Here is a 27,135-nt window from a genome sequence, read left to right as displayed (position 1 = left end):
TAAGAGTCGCAGGTCAGCAAAAGCAAAGTCACATCCAAATGACAGATGCCAAAAATGGTGACAGATGAATGAGACTGGGAAGACACCACCTGAAAACTTAATCACAACTGGATTAACCGGGGCCAAAAGGAAGAGGCACTGTGAGGGAACACAGGCAAAGGAGGAACCGAGGGAAGCAGATGACTGATGCTGTGAGGAGCAATGCAGGTCTCAGAGGTACCAGAGCATCAGAACCCCCAGCCCAAACGCACATGTCCACAGATTTACTCCAGTGACAAGTCTACACAACTCGACATTGAGCCAACGCCATCCTGAACACCTCCTCTCTTGAATCTCAGTTTTCGTTTCACTTCTACAATGAAGCCTTGACCCATCATGCTAGTGATGCAAACCCCAAAACTGCCCATACATGGGGCATGGCTTCACTAAGGGATGACTTCACTAAGAGCCTGGATGAGCAACTGACTCACCCACCCCAGAGGACAGTTAAGAGGCTGGTGAGGACTAGTTCCATGCCACCATCATTAGCTACTGACTCAGCATCTTCAAAGAAGATGGTAGGAAGCGACAAACACTTCCATATCCTCCACACAACCTCCTGGGGGGCGGCTGGCAGCCCACACCGAGGAAACCAGCGAAGCTCCAGGGTGAGGTGAACCCCACACACTCAGTACAGCCTGGAGAGCACCGTCGAGCCACAGATTGTCACGACACCTTCCGTCGGAGCTAAAGCCTTTGGCTAAAACAAGTGAAGGACCAAACACCATCCAAAGCATCGTCAGCCCTCTGCAGTTTCCACTTGCCAAGACAAACGCTGTGGACAGGCTGCTGAAGCACACTTCACGGCGTGCAACCCCGCTAGACCCGCGGCTCCTAATTAATTTAGAGTGTGGATCAGTCCTCAAACACCTTCTGGTATCAGTAATACCTACTGAAAGTGATGAAGAGGAATCATTATGCACAACACCTGCAAGAGCTTGCTGTAAACACATTTGGCAACACAGGGAGGTTCCTTTATGGCATAATCTATTTTTATATACACCTAATATTTTCAAGTTTTCAACCGATTGTCAGTGTGTTTGTAGAAGCTGTTAATGAAACTCATTGCTAAAAGCAGTTACAATTCTGTAGCTATTAATACAACGTGACATCAGTTATGTCAGCTTCCGAGTGAATCACAGTCGCAAACTTGTAGGTGTTCAATAGCTGGTTGTCAAGTCGAAAGAGAACGTTGTTAAATATAATCCAAGTCTGTCCTAGTTTTGCAGCTCTTTTCCCCTTCCCGCACTGCTGCCTTAGTGGACGGAACACCTGCGGGTCTGAAGAGATAAGCACGGGAATATCAAGGGGAAATACAGCGAGTTTTAAAACGTTCACTTTTGACTGCAATTTCCCCTCAAATCTGATGACTATAAGAGCTTAAGAAAGCAGGTCACTAAATCTTTTACAATGTCTAAACCTTGTAAAACGTACTCATATCAAGATGTTAAGCTTTTTTTTCCCCCCTCCTTAAACTGAAATAAAAGGCGGAGAATCTTTCCTGACATAGTAGTTTAGCACTAGAGCAGAAAAAGTCCAGTTTCCAAACCATTTACTGAACATCAAGGGGCCAAATGCTGCTTTAATCGGCATTACTGACACTTGCAGAACACTTTTGTGTTGGTCAGCTTGTACGTCAAAGCACATTCTTAATAAAACCGACAGGAGCCTGGGAAATTATTAATGAATATTTTGATCGGTGAAACATCACGTTGTCAAACCTTCAGAATTCCCCCCAAAACATCTTTCATGCAGTTAATACCCTGTACAGGTCATCTTTGGAAACCCAGTCTTAGGGTTCCAAGGGAAGGGTGTTTTAGGAAAGAAATAGTTTTATAGTTGCAGGAAATTAAACAAAATTATGGCCTGAAATAAGCCTTCCTGATTTTCACGGTCAATCTGTCCCACAAGCTTGCTGTCTCCCTGCAGCAGATGGCGGTGAAAACAGAGTCACATTCACCAACTAAAATGGACTGCGGATAATTTGCCTGGTATTACTCCTAGAGCAGCAAGCCAAACTTTGCCTTAATCAACCATGCAATGTTTCATGGAGCTCTCTAGCAGGTAAGCCAGGCAGTACTGAGACAGAAATAGGAAAACAGTGAAATTGGGCTGACAGGATGCCAGGTTTAGAGACACTTGGCTTGGGTTGGGTCTTGGGAAAAACTGAGTTTAGGATATAGTAGCTGCCTCCTGCCCTGGAGCAGTAAGAGTGTTTGTGCAGAGACAGAGCAGACAGGGCACAGGAACAGACCTGCTCCTGTTACCAGGCAGAAGCCAGGAATTCAGTGGAAAAAAAGATGAAAAACACATTTATAGAAAGATAACTTGGGACTCTGGCACGGCTCAAAGAGGAGCCCTGGGCAGAACGGGAGAGCTGAGAATTGCTGTTGTGAAACAGTCAAGAAGCGCGTCCCGAGGAACAGATACGATCAAAAGTCAAGCTCTGCTCCTTCCCCTACCCTCAACCTGCACTTTCTCAAGTGTCCCATTTATCTTCTTAGTCCCTTCAAGTGAAATACTTCGGACCAGATGCTAAAATCACACACGCACAACAACTAACCCAAGCTCTCTCTTATTACTCTTAAAAAACACCAAGCCGAAGCAAAAAAATGTGCAATGCTGTAAGGGCCATGGGCTACCATACAGAAAATATCTTTACCTTTATTATTTCTTGCCAAAGCTTTAGCTTACCAATAAAATATTGAGAAGAGCTTTCTGTGTGTCAAGGGAAATGAGCCAATAAACATATGTTGCCTGCACAGTAAAAAAACCCCATGATGCTAATTTTGGAAAATATAACCTGGTGGAAATACAGAAATACAGAATGATAAAGATGAAAAAAACCACAGGGAGAATACTGAGAATCCTAGTGGGACATTGTTACTGCAGTATAAAGTACTGAAATATTTATAGGCCAAAACCATTGATCGAGACAAAAACGAAACCAGGAGACAGCCATGGATCAGACTCTACCCAAAGTCCTCAGGCTGCTCCAAAACCAGCCCCACGGTCGGCAGCGTCCGGAGCAGCCGATGGCCGGGAGCTGCAGATGGAAATCGGTGCTGAGCATTCCCCGGGATTAAAGGATCAGACCTGGAACAAACCTGGAGAGTCTTCACAAACTGAGCGATCTGGGAGCCGCCTCAGAGCTGCGGGATGGGAGTGCGGGTGGCTCTGACGCCAGGCACGGAACAGCCCCTGCAGCCAGGGGTCTGAGCTGACAGCAAAACCTGCTAAAAGCAGCGCAGCAGAAAGCAAAATCAGGTGCTTTTGAGTCGAATTATGTGTATGCTAAAAGCAAAAATACCTGCCCTATTTAAGACACCTGGCAGCACAGAGAGAACACCTCTTCCACCCTCAGCCCCATAACCATGAGCACTGAAGAAATCGGCTTGATCAGAATCACGGCGTTCCTGAAGGCCCCAGATGGAGGAAGAAAGTGCGACGACGACAGCACACGCTGACGCCGCAGTACGAGAACGGGTGTCATGGGATGCTAACGTTGCCATGGAGATGTCCTCATACCACGTAACATTTTGACACTGTTTTCTGCGAAGCAGCAGCGCTGGGGCAGCCTGCGACGGCTGCTCGGAGTTCGCCGCGGTTATTACTGCAGCCGGCAGCCAATTCAAACTCTCTGGGTATTGGATTTTGACCAATCTGGCAGCTCCGCTTCCTAAAGTGCACGAGGAAGCTTTTAACGGCAACGGTTCCATAAATCACCCTGATTTAATGTGCGCTGTCTGCCAGGCTGAGCGCTGGCCTGCACGCCTACCATCAGTGCTGCTTGCCCTGCTTTCCGGACCAGCGTTTCCCATGTTCCTTCATCAACTTGTTGGAATTGCTGGATCCCCGGGAGAGCCGGCTCCTCTGTTTGCCTGGCTCGGCGTGACCGGAGCCGCAATCTCAGCCCCGCACTTGCAGGGCTGTGGGATGATGTTCTGAACTGCCAAAAACAGGTACAGCCCAAAAAACCCTTCGCTTTCAACAAATACTAGAGACCAAAACTCCCAGGCATTTGTTAAAATACCCAACTTTGCATATTTAATACTTAAAACAAGCACAGACTATTGTCAAAACTATGCTCATGGCAGACGCATCAGGTAATACTACCCAACCTTTTCCTGCTTACTTATGTTGAAACAATAAATCCTGAGTCTGGTGGGGACACAGCTGTGGACAATAGGATTCATAAAGGGAGATGCACGGGGATCGACCCTCACAAAAATGTGTGTGTGTGTTTGGACAAACATACCAAAATCACCATCAAAATGTAACACTGGCTTGTGACAGCAATTGCCACCGTTCTTTCGAGCTTCGGGGGATCTGGGGGAAAGCAGAACGCTGCCAAGCCTCAAAAGTTAGTCCGGACCACCATCCACCTTCATCACAAGTTTAATTAAAACGTCTATAAAGGTGAAAGGGCTCTGCAGAACCGCTGCAGAGCAACCGCTCTAATCCCCCGGGCCACCGGTGAGATGTCACAGCAGCTACGAGGGTTTGAGCCAGAGGGACGGCAGCATGAACTGAACACCAGAGACAACGAAAGCTACTCGGTTTGATTTGTCATGATATCGCCAGCCAGAAATGAGCCGGCTACAGCAGCTGGGAGCCTAACAGGCATTAGGAAGGCGAAAATCCTTCACATTTATTTTCCTGACAATCTATTTAAAACCCAAATATGGATATAAAGCAGCAACCTTAAAATCTTGAATCAAATTTTCCTAACTTTTCGCTAGCGCTGTGATGTCATGCAGCAAATACAAGAAAGGTAAATAGTAAAAATGAAAAAAAAAAAAGCACCCACCCACACAATCCTTCTAGGACGCTGAGAAGTGCTAAAAGAAGAGCTGGATTTCCAACAAAAAAAGAATATCTTAATCTTCTTAGACATCTTGGCTGCAACACAATGAACATGTTTTCCATCCACGTGGCAGGATAACTGTAAATACACATTCTGCTGGTGGGCAGCTGCAAAAGCCCCACACCCCTGGGAAACATCGGCCTCACCTGCGCTGTCCATGAAGCCGAGTGAGGGGCAGGTTGTGCCCGCACGCTCCGTCCATTGGGGATGCCGCCGGTTCCTTGCCAAGGTGGGTCATTCTGCAGGTCACTTGTGCCACGGGGCGGGAGAACATAACCTCTGAAATCAGATCTGTCACCAGCGTGAAGTACCACTAACTATAATTATCTTTATTCTAGCTATTAAGTGTGAAAGACACAACAGTCCCTTGAACCCAACATTGCCAAACAAGGTAATGAGAAGGTGCCTGATAAAACAGGCCACCCCGGGTGCACTGAAAGCAAAGGTTTTCAGGGATGCTGCCCTTCGCCTGTGGATCTTCAGTTACAGAGCTCTCCTCCCGCTGCCAAAACCATCCACAAAACGGTGCAGCGTTCCTGGAGCCCGAAGGACAAAGTGCTTTATCACAGCTATTTAGCCCCCTCTCCCAATCCCACACACATCCCAGCAGCACGGGTCTTGCTAAACAACACATACAGAATTCAGAGCGATACTGACGGCATAAAACAGCTCACCCCTCCACATCAATACAAGGAAATTCAATAAAGGCACATGTAAAAGGTAATAACTTCAGAACATTGAAAAATCTAAGCGCACAAATATCAGAGAGAGAATGAGTAGCCAGGCAGCAGTCCTGCAGAGAATGATCTGGAAAGCGGCACAGATTATACCCCAAATGTGAGTCAAGCCACTCTTGCAAAGCACTGTGTGTATTTACAGGCTGCCCAGGCAGGTTGTGGAGTCTCCTTCACTGGAGACATTCAACACCCGCCTGGACATGTTCCTGTGCGACCTCACCTGGGTGTTCCTGCTCCAGCAGGGGGGTTGGACTAGATGATCTTTTGAGGTCCCTTCCAATCCCAAACATACTGTGATACTGTGAATATTGCACACAAGGTGTGGGACACAGTCATTCCTCCCTGCCAGGGACCAGCCAGCAGCCGCCGTTCACACTGCTCCTCCTGCAAGATCCAGAGTCCAGCACCAAGGGCAACAGGATGCTCGCAAAACCGCTCTATGCAAAAAACTCTGCCAGGCTCCTTTAGCCCAAAAATCGAAAGGTTGCAAAAAGAGGAAGAGGGATGCCAGGCAGTGATGGTTTCAGTATGGTCATCTCTGGGCTTGGAATATTAGCACTAGGAAAAACTACTTTGCAATGTGAAGAGTTGCTCTAAAGGCAGCAGTTTCCCATGTTTCCAGGAGCAAGGTAACAGGAATCTGTTTATTTAAGCTAAATTTTAAGGTAAACTTCAACAGGAAAAGGTTAGCTAGGATGAGGAGCAGACACAAGCAACTCCTCAGGACCCCTCCACCTCCACATTTGTATGAATAAGGACACACAGACATCAGCACAAGCCTCTTTTAGTCATAAAATAGTTTAGAGAAAAATGTGACGTTTACCTCTGCACACGCTGTGCTCTCCAAATGGTTGAGCACTCAAACATTCAGGCTGGCTTCTGCAAGGCTGCACCAGTTCTCTGTGTGTTGGACAATGGTGATATAACACGCCAGGGGCACAAAGCTGAAACATTATGAGCCACAGTGATTCATGGTTAAAAGACAGGGCTGCTGAGCTTTGCTGTGTTCCTACATGAAGCTGGGCTGTATCAGGGCTTCCCAGCCTTTACATGCATGCAGTTTTCCAAAAGCAAAGCCACAGATAAAACTTAAATGCAGATCCCAAGGCAAGCCCAGTTTGACAACAACATCAGAGCGTCCCTAATTTGTGCATGTCACCAGCAGATCTAAACAACGGCACCTACTGAGGCATCATTTGTGTTGCAGGATCCCTCCCATGACATGTTTCCATACAGTATAGCGTGGTTTTCACACGCTCTCCCAGAAAATAAAACCAAGCCTACAAAGCAACACCATTTGGATAGATGGGTATTCAAATTGCATTGAGCGGTTCTGCAGAAGACCAAAAATCCTTATTCAAATGTGCGAACGGTGCTTCGTGACAGATGGCTGAGGGAAGAGGAGAAGCCGGCGGGGCTGAGGAGCCCACATGAGCCAGGTCTCACTGCCCCATCAAAACACATGAGCAAATTGCAGACCCTTCTCTAAATTAAAACGTTCACATTTCTAATCTAACTAAAGGCACTCAAATATGAGTAGATAGGGCTTCAGAAAATAATTGCACAGATAAATTATTCCTCAAAACAACTACTCCAATCAAGCTTAATTCTTCCCTACACAAAGCAGATACATACATTCTGTCAAACGGAAATGTTGAAGCAAAGTAGTAACAGCGTTTTACAACTTGTCCTGATGTAGGAATCTGACAGAGTAAAGATAATTTTTTTTTAGCCTGGAGAACAGAGTGCTTTTGAATTAATAAATGTTGCATTAAAATTAACTTCACATGAAATAGAAGCACTAAGGAAACAGTTTCTCCTAGACAGAAAGCTTTCCAGGGATAGACTACTCTATCTGGAAGTAAAGTGACAGCAAAATAAGAGGAGATACCCTTCCCCTGTGGCTGGCAGGGGTCATGTACAACCAGCCTTCTACAACTCCAGCACACATGGCCAGAACGGATCATCCTCTGAACACTGATAATGTACATTGGGCCAGACGCCATCACCTTTGAGAAAGGGAGACAATATTGTGCTTTCCATGACTGCCAGCGTGTGCCGCAATGGGCAGTGCCGGGGGACAGCACAGGGACCTCATTCACGTCCCCTCTCCCTGTAAATCCACACCTGGGTGAGCACCAGGGAAGCGCCTGCCACTCTTTGGGACAAACGTGGCCATTCTGCTTCACGTTCCCACCGGCACAGTGTGAACCCGGATGAGGACTGTGGCCCTTGCATGTGGCCGTAACACCAAGAGCCACACAAACGAGGACAGGGTTTTGAATCACTTCTTCCCAGTGCTGACTCATCTGCAGGGCTCCTGCTCCGCTCTGGTCTCACACGGCCACAGCAGAAGACAAAACCCGTCCTCTCTAATTGCAGTTTACAGATCACATATGCAGGCAACAGATGCAGAGAGCAGAAAGCCGCCTGCGGTGCCCAGGGGATGTATGGAACAGCACGGCTTGCCCAGCTCTGCACCAACTGGGTGCATCCCCTGTGTAAATCAGTCATTGCATTTATGATCCGGATTAACTCGTGAGAGGTTGTGAGATCACCAACCTCTGCAGGTATCATCCACAGCATCTTCTAGGCGGTTGGTCCGTTTCATATACTTCCTTCTGATGAAGGACTGACTGACAGCAGCCCTTCTAAAACTGTTCTCATTTTTTATTTCATTTTAATCCATTTGTAAAATGAACATTTGCGTAACTAGACCTAGAATTTGCCCAGCAGGGACGGCAGCATTTCTTATAATCACCAGGATAACCTATGGCCAAGGATACACCCCTTGCTGTGCAAGAAGAGGGAAACACTGTGGCTTTTGCTGCTCTGCACCAGCCGAGAGCGCCGGGTACCTGTGCAGGAGGGATGAGGCCACAGGCAACTCTCTCCGTGTTCAATTGATTCAGATTTGTCCTGCAGCATTCCTGGGATAAAGCACGGCCAGATGAGCCCTACAGCCTGTGTCTCTGCAGGGTTATGGGTACGAACTATCGTTTCATTTGGAAAGGATTAATAAGAAAAATAGTTAACATTCTAGCTGTGCAAACAACTTCCCTTGTCCTCTGTATGTTTGCCATGTGAACATGGTTACCTACCTAACAAACAACAAAACTGCTCAGGGGCTTACAAAACTTCAAAGGTAGCTTGGGATGGAGCAAAAACAGACTAGACATCAAAAGGACTTAACATGCTTGATACATATACATTTTAAAAATCTATAAATGGACTAGTTAAAAGACTTGAATCATCATTTTCTTTAAAAATCATATGTACCCCAATCTAATACAGTACTGCAACTGAGAAATATCCACGGCAACTTGAAAACACACATAGGGACTCTATTTAATAACTTTGTGATGCTTTAATGTTTAAAATTACAGAGAAGTTTGATGTTTAAAATTATAGAGAAGTTCAACAGATAAAACCCAGACAAAAGAGATTCTAAACTAAACTACACGTCCACAGCACAATCCTCCATCCCAATGTTTTAAATGGTTTTAATCAATCCACTCAAATAATATTTCACACAGCTTCTCTTCAAAGGAGTGGATTGTAGCACAGTGCATCTGCCAGTACTCGATAGCGTGTGGAAGCAGCAGCCTAGGCTGAATTTTATCTCTAACCCAACTCTTTTCTGAACGAGCAGCTGACACGAGGAAGGCTTACCGTCAGTATCTAGGAGACATTTTGACTTTGGAAACCATTTTCTCTCTGCCAGACACTTAGTTCCAGCTCACTGAGACACGACTTGATTCTGCCACGTTGTAGCCAGGGCAGAGATCTGCCAAGCTGGACAGTCCCTGTGCTGCGGTCCCGACCTGCGGGACCCTCGCACATCCCTCACGGTTATTCTGTACCTTCCATTGCTTCCTATCAGAGCCTCCCTGCTTGCCAACCACACTTGCAAGGGAACAAGATTCCTCTGAGGAACACGAGTTTCATCTAATGCAGATGGTCAAGTGGTACCTGCACACCTGGGCACCTGCCTGGCTATAATCTCCTGAACACCCAAATCTGCATCCCTCCCAGGCACACCTCGGATGCCTTCTGCCAGTGCACATGGGCGTCCTTCCCGAGGAAACCAGGACACACGACGGAAGGAAAAGGAGCTGGAGCTTTACTGCATCTCACCCACTTAGGCCACGGCACAGGAGGACACACCAGGCCTCAGAACTGCTCCTGGATCCTGCGGTTCAGGCACAGTGCGTAAGGAAACCCCAACCCTTTCAGTGATTTTTGGCATTTCCCAACCTTTGTTTCTTTAGGTGTAGCCTTTGTCCTGTGTAGCACGCAGGGTCCTTGTCTGGAAGCTCTCATCTCTTCAGAGCTGAGGACTACTTCTGGCTGCCCAGCAGGTCCACACTGACGGTTGCTGCTACTTAAACCACCTTCACTTTCCTGCCCAAAACTCACTGGGTTTTGTACCTGCAGCTCCAAATCAGTTACAGCTGCTGTCCACCAAAACTGCACTTTCTGTTCTGCTTTTGCAAATTTTCCAAACCCCGTGCTCCGCACATGGAGCGAGCTGGTCCTGCTCCATGCCAGCAAACACATCCCCATTAACCTTAAAGATGTGCCTCATCCCTCAGACGCGTGGTGTGAATTTTGGGGTTGTCCTGTGCAGGAACAGGAGTTGGACTTGATGATCCTTGTGGGTCCCTTCCAACTCAAGACATTCTATGATTTTATGATCCCGGACTGGGCAAGGCTGTGTGGACACTGCTGTCAAAGGCAGATTTCATGCACCCCCATTCCGCAATCCTGCAGTTTTAACTGCAACCTGCACCCAGCACTCACAAGCTGCAGGTTCCCACAGTCATCACGAACCCTCAGCGCCCTATTTTTAACCGCCATGCACTTGCCACTTGGTAGTTTGGCCCCTTCCGACATGTCGCCACACAAATACCAGCATTGCAAACAGCTGATCCCAGCCAAGACCAAGATCAAACATACGGCAGATCTTCAGGACAGCCAAGACTCGTGTTCACGCTGCTAGAAAGAGGCACTGATTTAAGGCTCACATTTCTACAAATGCGCACACAAAGAGCGCGTGAATTATTTTTACCTCTTTTTAGCCTAATACTCCATAACTGAAAAATTATCAGAACTAAGGACAAATATTTACATAAATTAAACCAACAATTATGGTGATAACTGCAGTTTCAAAATCCTTAACTTCACATTGCTGGGGACCTCAATGGAGCAAACACAGCGACACTCGGCCAGCAGGAAGGACAGCAACATTATCATGCCAAGACCAAAATTAGCCCAGAGTCCTTACACTAGTGAGTGCAGACAATAATTCCTGTAATTTTAAAGCCTCTCTGCAGCTTACTGGTGAGCAAAGCTCCGTGTTGGCTCAGAGTATCCTCATTGTAACGCAGCTGAGGAATGAGAAGTGTATTACAGAGGAGCGCCAGTCCACATCCACCTCTCCAGAGCGGCAGGCACGTGGCCGTATTTGCCATAGGACACATCTGAAGCTCAAGCATCCTCACGCTCTGGAAACATTCGAAAGGGATGCAGGTTCTTGCTCCAAGTCCTGTCGCTGTCCTGCCTACACCGCCCTCCTGCTTTTGTACACTGACATATAAGCGGGTACCATCCGCACCCACTTCATCGCCGAGAACTCAGAGCAGACCCGTGGGTGGTGCGGAGGAGCTGTGCAAGATGAGAACAGTCCTCTCAACTCATGTCCAGAGGTGCACAGTAAAGAAAAACAGAAGAGCCATGGCAGAAAGGGAAATACCCCAGAAGTAAAAGCATTTTTCCAAAGCAGAGCCATTTTTCCAAGACTAAAAGTGGGAAATACCGGAACCCAGAGGTATTGTTAGCGTGGCCCAGATGTGGCTGTTCGCACATTGCCGCAGCTCTCGGAGTAGACAAGCCCTGCAAATTGCCTTTTACGCTCCTTTAATTTGACCCACCTGGAATACCTTACATGAGACACCTCAATATTTTTTTCTCATTTTTAGATTTGAGCCCACATTGGGCTGTTCTCCCTTTTCAGAGGAAAACGTCAAGTTTCAAGGAAACTTGGCTATTTATCAGCTCCTCTCCTTTTTCCATAGGATGACTATTCTCTTAAAGACGTGGTTCTCCCCTTCACACAAAATGGATGATGTGTCTGCTTGAAATAGGATTGTTTACCTTGTCAATGCTCGTGGGATCAATTTTTCTTTCTTTTCCTGCCATCTCCTATGGAGAACATCTTGCCAAGTGCAGTATTCATCTCCCCGAATGAGCTATCAAGATCTATTTTTTTGACAGAAATCACGCTGCAACCAAAACTGGTCAGAATCTCTCTCAATTTCAGGAGCGTGCATGGGTATGAACTATACAGTATCTTGTCTGGCAAAATTTCAGCATTTCTTTTATCATTTCTCTTTCACGACATTTATTTTATTGAGAAAATTATACGCCTGTAGTTTTAACGCAAAAAATACAAAGCAGCTCACATTCTTTCCTGCTGTTTGCTCATACGTGTCTGAATACACACTCACAGGCACAAAATACAGGAGCAATACTGCGACGTCCCCACTGTAATGAATGTTACTCCACGCAGCTTTGCTAACGAGACTAACTCAGGCAGGCGAGATCCAGTAATAAGCTGCTGGAGAATGAGGTCTTAATTGTAGTTTTATTTAATTCAGAGACAAGTAATCGTGTTGTATTAAGAGCAGCCTATTAACATTCATGCATGAGCATCCAGTAAGTGTGAATAAATACAATTTAGTGCAAAACCATTTTTCTAAGTGCTGGAAGAGGGAGCATTCATTGAAACTGTCACCATGCTCAGAGCAAGAGGGGTCGGATGCCGGGGAACGAAACGCTGTTCCAGGCATTGTGTGGGGTTCTCGTACTCCAGCATGTCTCACTATCAATCATTTCAGAAGCAACAGCGACCAGGCTTCCCAAAGCTCCCGTTATTGCCATATACGCTCCCCAGCATTCAAATCAAACACGAACTGCAAATAAATCATCAGCAAAATTTGAGAACAAATTGAAAATAATACATCTGTTGGAGGATACAATCTTGTGCCTGACACCCCTGCATGATGCTGATGACAATCCTAGGTTAATCATGCAGATGATGAATTTATTCTTACGTCAATCCCTTTAAAAACAACAAGGTTACAGGTGTAGCAGCTAGCGGGCTGATCTGCCCATTATTCCAGCTGGCATCTGCACATCTCGGGATGAGCCGCCAGACAAAGGAGCATGCCGGCATTTTGAGGGATGCAACCATGACAGCCAGCCTTAAAATACGCCTTAGTCACCAACTTTCATTATTTGTCGCTCAGAAGACTCACTTACAAGGTCTGGTCTCTGGTACAGTGTGTACTGTAAAAGGAACCCTGCATTTACAGGTGAGCTGCAGGGAACAAAGTGCTTATCCACGGCTCCCCATCCTCCCCCTCGTGTGTCCGCCCTCCCCACGCAGCTGCTGCGCTGCCCTCCCCGCCCAGCACCTTCCCCAGCACCCAGCACCCTTCCCTTCCCATTCAACCCCATTTCTTTCCTACTTTTCCTTACCAACACCCCTCTTTTTAAGGCTTTCTCTTATTTCATGACCGCTGCCAACTCTTTGAGGCTGGATAGGTTTTTATGAAAAGGGCAAAACAAAATAAATCACTGCATCCATTCTGAAAGGCTTTTTGTATGTGCCGTGTGATCTACTTTGCCCCCATTTTAACGGAATCCCTTTTATTCCCCTCTCCAAAAGCAGCACCGTGCTAATGAGCCCTCAGAACAATTAACCTGAGAGTTCACGCTGTATAAATCAGCGGCAGACTGGACACAGCATCCAGCAGAATAAACGCCTTCTCTGCGAGCACTGCCCTTCACCGCTTCACCCAGCTCGGCGCAGGAGCAGGACGGGAGCGTAAACCGCTCCATCCGCAAACACGCCGGGTTCGCCATCGATCAGGAGAGCGTTTCATCGCCATGAATTAATTCCCCATTCAATGTCCACAGGCACACGCATCCCTGCACAAGCCCTCGGGCCCCCCAGCACCCTCCTGCACACGCTGACAGCCCACTGGGAGCTTGGGGGACCCCTGACACCCCAAAACTGCGGTGGGGTCAGGGCTAGCGCCCACCCACACACCGCGGACACCGGCCCCACTCTCTGCCCCCAGCCCCACCGGCAGCCCCGGCTATCCCCCTGCTTTGGGCGCCCACCCCACGCACACCCCCGCCCTCCCTTCTGCACCCCCACTCAGACCGAGACCCACGGGCTCGGCTGCAGCCCCCGCCCCACCGCGCCCCCGTACCCGCGTCCTCCTCGTCGAAGCTGTTCATGCAGGGGAAGTAGATGGCCAGGGCCTCGAAGGAGGCGGAGAGGCTGAGGCGGCTCTGCGAGCGCTCCATGAAGAGCCCCGGTCCGGGGGCGCCGCCGGGGGCCTCCCCCGCCGCCGCCGGCGGCTTGGCCAGCTTGGCCGCCCCATTCTTCACTCGGAGCACGGCCCGCGGCGTCTTGGCTGCGGCGGGGGCCGCGGTGAGGCGGCGGGGCGAGGCGAGGCGAGGCGGGAGCGCGGAGCAGAGCGGTGCGGACCCACCTGCTGCCGCCCGGCGCTGTGCGCGCCGCCCCGCCGCCCGCCCCGCCTCACGCCCGGCAGCGCCGCCGCCAATCGCCGCCCGGAGGGGAGGGACGGGACCGGCGGAGCGGGCGGAGGGGAATGTGGGGGTGTCCGGGCACCCCCGGCCATCTTCGTAATGGGGCCGGCGGTGGAGGCTTTGGGGAAGCGGGGCGGGCCTCCCCCCGCCCCGCCGGCTCCTCACACGCCCCTATGTGTCGCCCCCAAAATAATCTTGAGACTTTCAAGAGGTTTGTTTTATTTTTTTCCGAAAGTGGCAAAAAATAAACGGCAGTGGTGTAATTCAAAGAGCTGCCTGGCTGCTCAGCCCCACAGTCTCAGGGGGCAGCAGCGGGGCCAGGGGGTCTTTGGGCACCCGTGGAACCTGCAGCCATGGGAGATCATCCCCACCTCTGGAGGGACGTTCCAGCCATTGCTGGTATCAGAAGGCTCTTGTTTTCCCAGAGAAGGCTGATCCCAACCAGGCCTTAATTAGCATTTAATTCCATATAATAAACTTTCTCCCATTCCCTCCAACTCCATCCCAAGGGTCATTATCGCCACCAGCAGAACAGTCTTCTTTCCCCAGGCACCAAAATAAACAAAGGCACTGTTTGGAAGTAGACAAGCTCACAGGCAGAAAAGCATATAAACCAAGAGGTTTTCCTTGGAGATGGATTGGAAGGTTAAATTAAACTGGAAAGCCGCTGCCTGTTCTGGCGCAGCGTTTAAAGCAGTTCTGCCACACACCTTTGGACGGGTGCTGGTGGGAACTGGGGTATCCCATGAAGAGAGTGAATTTTAGATCCTTCCCACAGACTGGCTTCTTGTGTTTCTTTTCTCCTTATGGAGAATTACTGGCTCAAAAGTACCAGCTGCCCGCAGGTGCTGCCTATGGCATGGGCATCAGAGTATCACCCATTCCCACTTTGGGGAAGGAAACCCAGCATATCCTCAATTATTCAGTGCAACAAAAGCTGGGACGCGATGAGACAGAGCATGCTTTCTGACAGTCACTTGGTTTCCCCAGCAAGGGGCACAAAGGCAGATGTTCCTCGTGCACTTGGCCTGTCCACCCATCACAATAACCAAATGCCATCCCACTGGACACATGGAGTGACAGGCCTGTTTGTGCTATTCCAGAAATGCAAATCAGAGCCTAACATCTCCATAAGGAAGTGTGGCTAGAACTGCTGTATGCTGAATGGTGCAGAACAACAGCCTAAAGTAAAAAAGTGTTTTCCTCCTCCAGTGCTAGAGCCAAGCTGCAGACAACCAGAAGATGCCCAGACTGGGCTCAGTCATTCCTGGCACTTGGCTTAATCCCACTGGAGTTTAAGGCTGCAATAGAGCTAGAGACCTCCCACTTTTTGGTGCTAGAATTAGGTTATGGTTCGACTCGATGATCCTGAGAGTCTCTTCCAGCCAAAATTATTCTGAGAGTCTATGATTCTGTACTTACGAACACTGTTTTTGCTTTTATTTCCATATATAGTAAGCAGCATAAGAATTATCGCCCATGATGTTACCGGTATTCTTCTCTCAAATGGTTAATAAATCAGTCCACTAAGAGTTTTCTACCTACTGAAAATCCTACCAATTCTCCAGGAGCAGCCCCATCCAGGGCAGGAACAACCCCACTGAGCAGGCACAGTCCCACGCCATGGGAGGTAGAGCAGGGTGGTGATGGCAGTGGGTCATATCAACACACCACCTCCAGGGTCAACCAAGGAAGAACGAACACCAGCTCAGGAACAGGTCTTAGACAGGCTGAGCTGCAGCTTGGCACAGGCAGAACTGGGAGCCCCCAGGGCTGGACGTTAAATGGAGCTTCTGGCAGAGCTGGTGAATATGAGACCAAGATGAGGCTTGTCAGGGCAATTAAGGCCTATTAGTGGACTCCTGGCCCTGGCAGACAGTCTTCATTACTGGTGGTACATTCAGAATAGCAAAGGTCATTTAAGTATCAGATGCTAAGCTGAGTTTGCAGGGCTTCCCAATAGAAAATAGTTTGGTTTTTTTTAATCCAAAAACAAATCAAAATTTGCTCTGGAGTTAGTTACAGGAATTCCTTCATCAAAGCTAGGCTGGGCAGGCAGTAAAGCAGAAGGAACAGAATGAACTTATTACAGACAACGATAACTCCAGGTCTGAGTTTTGAAAGGCAGGGACATCAGTGAGGAATATATTACCATATGTTTAAGAAGAGATTTCAATAGCACCAATCAAGGCATTAGCAGCAGCTATAGGGACAAATCCAAGTGCATGAAAGCTCTTAAAACAGCTCCTGTCTACCAGCCCTGGCAGCACATTTAATTGGAAGAGCAAGAGGCATCTGTGAATCAAAATCCAAAATCAGCTCCCAGGTTCCCAGGCACACGAGCTACACAGAATTGCTGAGAGCTGCTTTCTATTCATTTAAAGCATGTGAGGAAAAATTGAAATGGGGAATAGAAATTTAATCTCAACTTTATGCTGTGGTCACAACTTCTCAATGCTCCTTTTGTGCCTTTTTTCCCAAGCTGTCTCACACCTCCCTCTTTACCATACCTGTGGGACCAGCCACGCTCCAGTCCTTTCCTACACCTTTCTGCTACAGAGGGGCTTGAGCCGAGTGCTCTCAGCATCATCCCTCTGCTTTGCTGTCATCTGCCTCTCCTTCGCCTGCTACATTTTGCTCCTCAGGGCAGGTATCTGCCTAATTCATGTACTGTGGGGGTCTTTGATTACTGGTTGGGCTAAAACACCCTGAACCAAAACCATCTGCCTTAAAGTGAGACAAAATGCATTGACAGCTGGAAATCAGATGGACAGTTAAAGGCATAATGCCCTCCAGATGCCTGGAGGAAACAGTTTGTTTTGGCTGCCTGTTTAAGGGAAATAAGGATTCGCAGTGAGGCTGGAAATTGTTAGTCCATAAGTGTTTCTCTTCGCTGATCATCATAGACAGAGAGATCCTTGGGAGAAACTTAGAGAACTGAGGATAAGCAAGGAGGAATATTCCTGTGGTGTTGTAAATAAGCTGAAAGTGCAACCAAGAACAAATAAACTCAAAGATTTACTGCCTCTGGAATAGCACGTCTGTGTCCGCTCTAGTGGAAGTGGTTAATTGATTGTTTCCCCAGCAAAGCAGGCTCTGACTGATTGAACCATGGAAAGCTCTGATAGATTTTTCCTTCTGGCTCTTTCTCTTCCCTCTAGTCACGTAGCTTATATTTTTGTCTTGAGTCTTAGGTGTCTGGGTCAGGCTAGGAAGTTAGTTTTTATAAACTGGGATGAGAGGTTATGCTGCCCTCTCCCTCCTGTACTCACAGTTCTGTGTACACCTGTCCCTCGCTTCTGCATATTGCTCTCTCTATCCTGTCTGCCCACTGCTTGCTCAAAAAAAGAGTCCAGGTGCTGGGAGCTCAGCTGCAATGGAGAAACAAACCCTGCTAGTGAGAGCGCATCTCGTGCATAAATCTACTCAGGGTAAATATTACCCCTTTTTTTACCCCAGGGTGAAGACGCTGCTGGAACCGGGCAGTTCATAGTCAGCACTACATGATGTTCTCCAGCTCCCAAAAGCAAATGCAAGCCTGATCATCCCTGCTCTCCAGGGCTCTCATTGATTCCCTGACTTGATTTGTGTTCTTCTTGGTCTTTCTGGGCAGGCTGGAGTGCAGGAGGTGGGAGGTGCTGAGCAGGGATACACACAAGCAGTAAATGAACGCTGCAGAATGGCCTGGCCTTGCCTTCCCCTCCGTCTTGTGGCTTTGTGTCCATATGGGATGATGCTGAGAGATACTGACTTGTGTGCCCAACTACACCAAGTACCACAGTTTCACTGGGCTAGGTTGTCATACGCTTGTGTGACAATACACATTTTAACTTATTCATTATTTCTTGTTGTTTGTGTTGAGGGATACTGATGACCTAAAGATCCAGGCACAGTATAAACAGAGTGAAAGCCTCTCTCTTCCCCAAGTGCTCACTGTCTGAGTAGTCAAGACAAAGACCAGAAGGCAGTATAATTGTTCTTGCACAAGCTCAGGGTATGAAGGGAGTTTTACTTGACTTGCTCAAGACCACATCCGGAAAGCCTCTGTTGGATCTGGGAATTGAATGCAGATTTCCTGCCTTAATCTCAAGACTACCTTCTGCTTTTCACTAATACAAGCATTGATATATTCTAACCTTAGCAAAATGACGTTGTAACCCAGACAGGCTTTTCCAGCATCCTTGCTGGTTGGGATGCAGGCAAGCCAGGAGCACTCTGGTTTACTGATAGCCCAACCACATAGCGGCCCTGCTGTGCCTGAGGAGCTGGCCAGAACACTACGCTGTCTGCACAGTGTAGTCCAGAGTACACTGCACTTACTTAAGCCTGAAACCCCATCTAGAAGCAGATTTGTTTTCAATCTTGCTCTTCCTCCACCCTTCTCTCCTAATATCCTGTTGTCTTAGAGTCACATCTCTCTCTGCCTCTTTAGCTATCAAAAATAAGACCAAGAAGGTGCTAAACCACTAGTGAGACAGAGCCAAGAGGATGAGTAATCAGAGGCTGGGCCATCAGCTCTGGGTCCCTTGCTAGCCCTGCTTCTTTCACATGTGTCCAGCCAGCCTTGTTCTGGGGGTCAAGAGAACTCAAGGCTTCACAGCACATGCTGCTCTCTGATTTTACTGTTGGTGTCTACTAAATCTGGATGGGTTCAGCACATTCGGTGGCTTCCAACCCCTGGGCACAGCAGTGTGGGATTGGGCTCTGCACCATCTTCTGCTTTGCTGTGCCTTCCCAAATGTTGGGTTTTGAGGGGTTTGGTTTTGTTTTATTTTGTTTTGTTTTTTTTTTTTGTTGTGGTTGGTTGGTTGTTTTGTTTTGTTTTTTTCTTTTGGTCCAGACAGCCAGGATAAGTTAATGGATGTTAAATGAGGCTGGTTCTTTTCCAACGACTGAAAGGTGGACCCAGACTGATGAAGTGCAGGGTAGCAGTAATTTGCAGACACGTGTTGTCTGTTGCAATATTCAGCCCCAAGCAAAAGGGAAGAGGAAACACCTGCATAGAAAAAAAATGCCATTAAGAGCAGGTGCTTGCCTGTCCACTTCCCTGATTGATCATCGACACAGCACCTCCCCAGGGGCTGTGCTGCTCCCCAGCTCTCCAGGCTGGGAAGTGCTGGGCACAGGGAGGGAAAGCTCGAGACACGTGGGAAAAAGAGGGTGGAAGAGCAAAAGCAAGAACACCAAAAATACCGAACTGGAGGAGACAGTAGAGGAGAAGGAAAGGACTGGAATGTTTAACCAGTAGAAAGGTTTGTAGCCACAGGCAAGTTCGGGAGAGCTGAAGGAATGGACTTGGGACACATTCTGTGGCCAGGAGCAAAAGTGAGATGCTAAGTGGGAGCTCGTGTACAGGAACAGCCCATCTAGCTCCTCCGAAAAGCTTCATAAGAGAAAAACCCACCTGAAAACCCAGTCAACAGTGATAAGTGTTTGTGTATTAAAGCAGCAGGTTGACTGGCCACAAATGATGGAACAGCTGAGGGGGTGAGTGTCCGTCCTGCATGTGTGTGAAAATGAAGAGGCTGTTTTTGAAAACCTGAGCCGTGGTGTCTTCATTCTACAAAGCATCCCGTAGAGCAGACACTTTGTGGGAAATATCCCGAGGGTTTAGAGGAGGGGAGTTAGCAGATTGTGGCAGAATGAAAGCATGGAATCATGCAGACAAACCGCTTCCTTCAGTCCTTTCATTCATACCCGCTCGTGGTGTTGGCATTGTCACAAGCGGAGGCGATGCTGGGAATGACAGGTGGAATTTAGTGCATTTGAATTTTAGGCAGCAATTATTGTAAAACACAATAATGCTTGAACTGGTGGACAATTTAGCTCCAATTCCAAAAATACAGAGTCATCCACTCTAGCTGTAAATCTCCAACCTCTTTCCTCCAAGCAAACTAGCATATAGAAATGTATGAATGATAACCAAGCAAAGGAATGATGGCTGGAGAATTGAGATGGCTCAGAGCTCTCCAGCCAAATTACATAGCAGTAGTATGGCACCCATCCCAGGTCATGCTTAGAAAGATTCCAACTTCCTTCTCTCACATTAAAAGGACTGAGATTCTGCCTGGTTCCCCTGTGCACAGACACAAGCTTATGTTTGCATGAGTGAAAGGAGAGTAAATGTTTAACTACTGTTGTAATGTCAATATTCAGTGCCAAGACGGGGAAGTTCTGCTACCTGTGTGACTAGACCATTTCTTGGAAGGAGTACAGAAAATAGACATCTCAGCTTTCCGATATTAGCTTCCCAGTTTGAAAATGTGAGTCTGGCTTTTTGGCTAAGGGTGTTTGTGAGCAAACCCCACGTGCTGGAGCTCCGCAGCCCCCGGTGCAGAACACATCCCAGATGCCCATATGGAGCACCCATAGCGGGGACCCCCCCATGCCCTGGGCAGCTCCAAGGCACCAAGCCACATTTACAGGGTTTGGGGAGCTCAGCCCCTCATCAGGAGGCCAGGAAACCAAACAGATAAAGGTCTGTGAGCTCTGTGCAGCAGCAACTGGGAGCTGATTTTGCCACACTGCCCTGCAGTCTGCGATATAAAGCCTCCCTTAGAGCAAATACCTCTCAGCAGCCCAGTGAATGGCAATTTAATTTAGATTTAATGTTGGGATTCAGGTCCTTTAGTTGCCAGAACATATAATCATGTGGACAAAATGTTCCCTGCCGCAGCACGGCTCATCTCAGCGTTCTGCTCCCTCCGCAGGAGGCGCGTCGGGGTCAGCGATGCTGCCCAAGTCGGTGGCTCCAGGACTGCCCTTCGCTTTGCAGCACGTTTCTGAAATATCTTTGTAAAATTAGTCTCCTGCGTCTGTAATAAGAAGAGGACAGAAATAAACCCGTGTGTGGCTTCCTACGGATGGGCTTTAATACTTGTAAAAGTTGTAGAAAATCGATTTGCTCCAGGCTTGGAAAGACATCGGCAGCTTTATAGAATGAGAGGGGATGCGGCATAGCGGCTATCACAAAACTGCATCTCGGAGGGACAAATCACTGCAAACACTTGAGGATACTTCAAATGTGTTTTCATCTTGTGCCTGTGCTTGTGCTGAGGCTGCTCTCAGCCAGAAAGGGCTCTTGTGTCCTGCAGTGCGGGGTGAGACCCTAAAGGCAACGGGGAAAGGGAAAAATGCTTTTTCTTCACCTCAAATGCCAGCAACAGTTTGGTAAATGCATTTCTATTTTTACTGTACTGCCGGAAAGGCTGCTTTTACCCTTTTTCTTGTTTTGCCTTGGATTTTCCCTCCCTCCTTCCTCCAGGCTGTGATAACCATGTTCCAAATTGAAAGGAAGATTCTCTTGTCTGCAGTTACCAAAGGGGCTAAATTTGTCATACATTATGCACATTTTTTCACGATGCAGCATTTTTCGCTGAACTTGAGAGGAATAACGTTACATAAGAAGCCCCTAACAGATTGTTTATAGAAGACTGTACAAGACAAATAATTTGAAGCTGTGACTCAAACTGTGTAACTACAAACTGAAGGCAAGACCAGTTATGATCAACCAAGTGATAACGCGGGTTTTATCATAATACCCTAAAACATTGCATCAGCTTGAAAATAAACAGAGATCTCAATAACCTTCACCAGCAAGCTCATGTTTAGCTGCACAACTCTCTTTGTCTTCTGCCGTAACCCATCCTAAAACCAAAACTAATGTGCTCTACCTTTCACAATGCCTTATAGATATATGCCGACAACAGACTGCTGCAACTTCTCCCTGAATGCTCAGGTATAGAAAACTATAGGAGGAGATGTAAGAGATTTTGTATGGGGAAGCATGCATATCATCTCCAAGTTTAAAATTAAAGAAGCATATGATAAAATTCATTACAACTATGTCTTAGAAATATATTTTTACACTGATTGCTTTAGTAGTCTCAGAGCTATTATATCTTATCTTATCATCTGTCTATAAAGATCTATTGGTTCTGGTAGTACCAGTAAAACCCCAGATAATGTTTCCATGTTTTTTACTGAGACTATATTTCACACTAAGTACTTGAATATATCCCTCCATTTCTTATCTCACCAGGCTTAATTTTATTCCCCTCTTCACATTTCATCTCAAGATTTTTTAACATTTGCAAATTCATCAAATCATTCACCTTCGTCAACCTTTTTGAGGACATTGTTGTCAACATCACTAACTCAATTCAGACTGAGTTTCACACTTTTTGCCAAGGAGAATTCTTCAAGTTCATCCAAATTGCTTCCAATCCTCAAAATATTAGGCCCACTCATTCAAATACCCCGTGAAAATACTGTAAAAACAGTTTACCTTATTTTTTTTACTTTTGCTGCCAAAAAGACTCCCTCACTTTCAAATTCAGCTATTAAAGCGTTTATCGTTATTGCCTGAAAATCTGGCCTTTTTTACTTTAATTCTGCCATTAAAGGCTTGATGATCCCCATTTCACAAAGGTACCGTGTTTAACTTTCCTGAATCCGGTGAAAAACATCCTCAGTTTGCTTTTGACACAACGGAGTTGCGGCAGCGATTCAGGACCGCCGAAAAACCGCTTTAATAAAATAAGACTCTTGTCATACGAAAGAAAATATGGTTTGAATGCATCTTAGAGGTCAATAAATCTGCTGCTGGCTGGCGGTAGAGATAACTACCTTGTCTTACAAGGTCCAAGAATTGCTTTTAGTTTATTTCAGTAAAATTGTGGGGGATGTTGACACATGGGCGAGCAGCCTGTACCGGCGGTACCGGAGCAGCACAGCCCCCTTGGCTGACAACCAGAGCAAAATCTGGAAACCGGATCCGTCTCCAAAAAGACTTTGATTTTTTAATTTGCTTTCTGCTTGATTTAGCTATTTCCTGAAACAATCTCAGCAGTGAAAAGCCTTTCCAGAATAGAACAGGAAGGTTTTCTTTCTCCGGAAAAACGCTGAAACAAGATGTTTTGATGCTGCCAGATCTGTTTGTTTGTTTGTGTCTCTTCGGAAGAGAATTCCAGTGAAATGCAGTCGATTTTGTGAAGTACTTTGATTTTGGTGGGTCCATGTATGCTGGCTTGAATATTTTTCCATCTCTCTCCATTTGGGAGAAGCTGGGGGGCAGGCAGACCAGATGTCACCCGGAGCGTTGCAGAACTGGAGATCTGGCACCCGTGTGACAAACAGCGCTGGGACGGGAGGGGACACAGTGTGGGGGAAGCCAGGGGACATGCTGAGGAACAGGGCGAGTTGTGGGGTTTCCACCTGGTTTCTACCTGGTGACAGGTCCAGGGAAACCACTGATGTCCTGGCTCTGGTACCAGCCTCTCCTGCTGACTTTCCACGGTCACCTCGAGCCAATGTCTGTGGCCCAGTGACCTGTAACACAGGGAATAACAGTGACCCCTCAGGCAGCTGTGTCTGCTGAGAATTTAGCGTTCTTCAGGCTGCGACCCCCTTTTGTGCTGTTATTTCGAAGAGCAGCTTGAACAACACGGCCCTCAGCTGTGTTGCGGACTCTTGGCTCTGTGCACAGCAAGCAACAGCAGTAATTGCCTGGACCTGCGAGTTTTTGTCAAGACAGGCAGTGACAGAAGAATTTAAATGCAGATCCCAGCATTCTGCAGACACAAAAAGAAATCCAGGCTTTGCAAAGTCAAAGAGAAGCGGTTTGGTCCTCCTGGGAGCTACAAAATAGGTTGGGATGCCAAAAATAGCCTGCTACTAGTTATAAATGCTCCAGCTCTTTTACCAAGACATGAAAACTTGAGCTGGGTTTAATACCAGACACTTGTTTAGTGTCACTGTGACCTTCTGCAGATTTCCCACCCCAGCTCTGACTAAATTACAGATGAATCCATCTTGTCACTTCATTTCTTTATTGTGGCTCTTGTGGCTGAGCCGGGCTCATGCTGCAAAGCTTCCTCAGTGAGATTCAAGTCGGTTTTTGTAACGGCTCCATTTCCTCTGCAAATTCATTTCCATGAAAACCTGGTTCCCAAGTGGTTGGTTGGTCCATGTTGTCAGGGAACAGGGGGGAATTGAGGCTCCACTTCTCAGAAACACCCAAAGGAAATAGAAGCTTCTCACAGGTGGTTTTGGGGCTTGGGGTCTCCGCTCCTTTTGATTTAGGGTAGGGGACCTAGCTGGCTTAGGGCATTTAACGGTTTCACACGCTGCATGGGCAGAGCAGCAAGCCATGCCAAATTTCCGAGAGAAAATACTTGGCCTTCTTAAGAGAGTTACAGCCCAAGGATTTTCCTGAGGGAAATTATCTAAACTGCAAATCGAGCTGGCAAATTCCTCCTCTAGAGACCACTCTGCTGGAGACAGGGAAATCATCTGAGCAGAGCCACAGCGGTGGCCTCACCCTGGGGACATTTGGGTGCCCGCAGTGCTGGGGCTGGGGGTGCTGGAGTGAAGTGGGGACTACCCACACAGGGTCTGGCAGCCGGTTCCAAGCCCAGCTCTTCTCACCCAGCATCCAGCCCCGCCAGCAGCAGCCGAGCTGCTAAAAGCCCGGCTTAGTCCCACTGGAGCTTGCCTGAGCCAAACTGGGGTGGAACATCCGTGTGTCCCTCCATCCCAGGACATCCCTCTGGTCCTCAGCAGGAGGGAGATGCCTCCACAGCCCCGTCCCCCAGCACGCACAGACCTGGCTGTGCCAGCCCGGTTTGCAGCCCCTGCTTTCTCCTGGACCTGGAAGAGATTAGAGGCAGGAGGTGATGGGAGGCATGGAGGTTGGTGCTTCTCCTCCCCACCTTTCTCATTCCATCCATGACATGTTTCTCAGGTTCCTTTCTAGTTTCAGGAGTGCCAGACCCCACTCTGTGTTTTGGAGAAGCTGCGAGCTGGGTGGCAGGGTTTCAGCTGGGGAGGGGATGGCTTGGAGGAAAGATGAACAGTGGGATATTCAGGGCTGGGAATGATCACATCTCCTGCGGAGGTGAGGGGAGAGGCAGCAAAGGTGGTCACTGGAACAAAGAGAGATAAACAAAGGATAATCTTTCAGGCAACAATTCATCATTTAAAGCCAAAGCAGAGAAACAATTTCCCAGCTAGTGCAGCATTAAATAGATGGACTAAACCACTTCAGCAGCAAGCAGGTGTCTTGGGGCTCAGAAAACCCATCGGTCCACAGTCACAGGGCAATTATCGTAGATGGCTCAGGTGTTTCCAAGCACAGATGGCCAAATCCCTTGCTGTAGCCACTACTTTTATTGATTTATTTGTCTGCAGAAAGGGTCAGCGATGTCTCTGGAGGACGCCTGCAGTGGTACAGACCCTGCCTGAGGAGCAGATGCTCTCCTGGGGAAGCATTTCCATTTGCAAGATCTCACACCAAGAGAGCAAACACGAGCTGTTCGTGCCGCCTTCGCCCCAGCCGCCTCCTCTGTCCTCAGCTCTGCCCTGGCCTTGCCATTGCCAGAGCTATTTTACTATATTGCTCCATAGCCATGTGGTACCCAGTACACATCTTTCCCTTCCTCCTCCACCCAGGAGCTCCATGTGCAGCGGGCAGGTTGGTGCTGGGGCAGCCTGCTCCGTGCTCTGAAGCCCTGGTGAGAAGGAGGAGGAAGAGGAGGAGGAGGAGGAGGAGAGCTCAAAGCTACCCAGAGGCGGCTGATGCTGCTGTTGCCATTGGCAAACTGTCACTCTGACACCTCTCTGCGCAGAGCTCTGACGTCAGATGCCTCTGACAAACTTTGCTGTCAGTCAAAAGCCTTTTCACAAACAGAGACAGTGACAGTTTGCAATGCAAACACTGGTCCTGCCTGGCTGCTTTCCCTTCTCTCTCTTTTTTTTTTTTTTTTTATTAAGCACACAGATTTAAATTTTAAATTGCTGGCTCACTGATGGCCACCTGAGCCAGTGAAGCTTCCCATGGTGTCTAGTGTTGCATCCTGTCCTCTGCCTGTCCCCTGCCCACTGCCACAGCCCTCAGGACCAGCCCTGGCCCCCAGGAGCCTCCATGCAGCAAGAGCCTCAAGCCTTGGCTCCACCACCACCACAAAGCTCTCAGGAACCAGAAGTGCGGGAGCTGGTCACCAGAACAAAACCCTCTGGTCATGCTTAGCAGGTGGCAGAGATCCTGCAAATGCACATTTTCCCCTTCCCCTCCCATTCACCTTTCTTTTCTTTCCTTTTCCCCCTTTCCTCCTTGCTGGAGTAAGCAAGGCTGGACCCTGCTCTGGAGATCCTGGGTCCTCCAGTTTGAGGCTCTGGGGAAGACAGAGATCACCAGGGCTTGGGCAGTGGGGCTGGTACCTTTTCTCCTCCATCCTGAGCTGTGCTGGATGTCAGGAAGTGTAATATTTGTTCAAACATGTCAGTAAATCCCCCCTGTGCTACAGGAGGTCACCTTCCCTAATCTACGATGTCCAATTGCATAACTGAGATACTGAACAAATAGCTTAAATTTAATCTTTGTTTTCTCCCATCTCAAGCGTGGCAAATCAATTCCTGGGCAAGCACAGCTTTGGTGCAGAGCTGGGAACACACGCTGGTCACGTTAACCTCCAAAAGAGCAGAAAAAAATGAGATAAATACACCAAGTGAGGTTTTACTGCCTGTTGCAGCCCCTCTGCCTGCCCAACACCACTTGGGGCTGCGGTGTCGATCCCTTCAGCAGGGGTTTGCAGCAGAGGCCAAGCCTGGCTGCTCACCGTGGGTGCAAAGCTGTGTCAGGCGAGGTCCTGGGGCAAAGGCAGGAGATGTTTCTCTGGATGTTGGCAGGTGGGAGCAGTTTCGAGCAGCCCGGTGTCAGGTAAAGCACCAGCTCTCATCTTCCCTGAAGCCCTCCCAGCCCATCCAGCACTGACAGCAGCCCAGCTCCCCCAGCAGCTCAAAAACAGCAGAGAAAGGCAGGGGACAAGGGACAGCAGGGCCTCAGCAGAGCTTGGAAGGTGTCCTGAT

At 48.0% G+C, this 27,135-nt stretch overlaps 1 protein-coding gene across 1 annotated transcript in view; it reads right to left on the bottom strand.

The window, feature by feature from the left end:
- The window catches only part of RIMS4 (regulating synaptic membrane exocytosis 4), a 54,448-nt gene extending 40,219 nt beyond the window's left edge, over positions 1-14,229 (bottom strand). The window contains exon 1 of the mRNA XM_065031988.1: positions 13,926-14,229. Within this exon, the coding sequence (XP_064888060.1) occupies positions 13,926-14,022 (97 nt within the window). The 5' untranslated portion in view covers positions 14,023-14,229. The remainder of the gene's footprint in view (positions 1-13,925) is intronic.
- Between the last annotated feature and the right edge of the window lie 12,906 nt (positions 14,230-27,135).

Source organism: Columba livia, chromosome 16 (genome assembly GCF_036013475.1).
Source record: "Columba livia isolate bColLiv1 breed racing homer chromosome 16, bColLiv1.pat.W.v2, whole genome shotgun sequence".
Classification (NCBI taxonomy): Eukaryota; Metazoa; Chordata; class Aves; order Columbiformes; family Columbidae; genus Columba; species Columba livia.
Note: the sequence above shows the minus strand (reverse complement) of the source record. Positions and strands in the feature narration are given on the sequence as shown.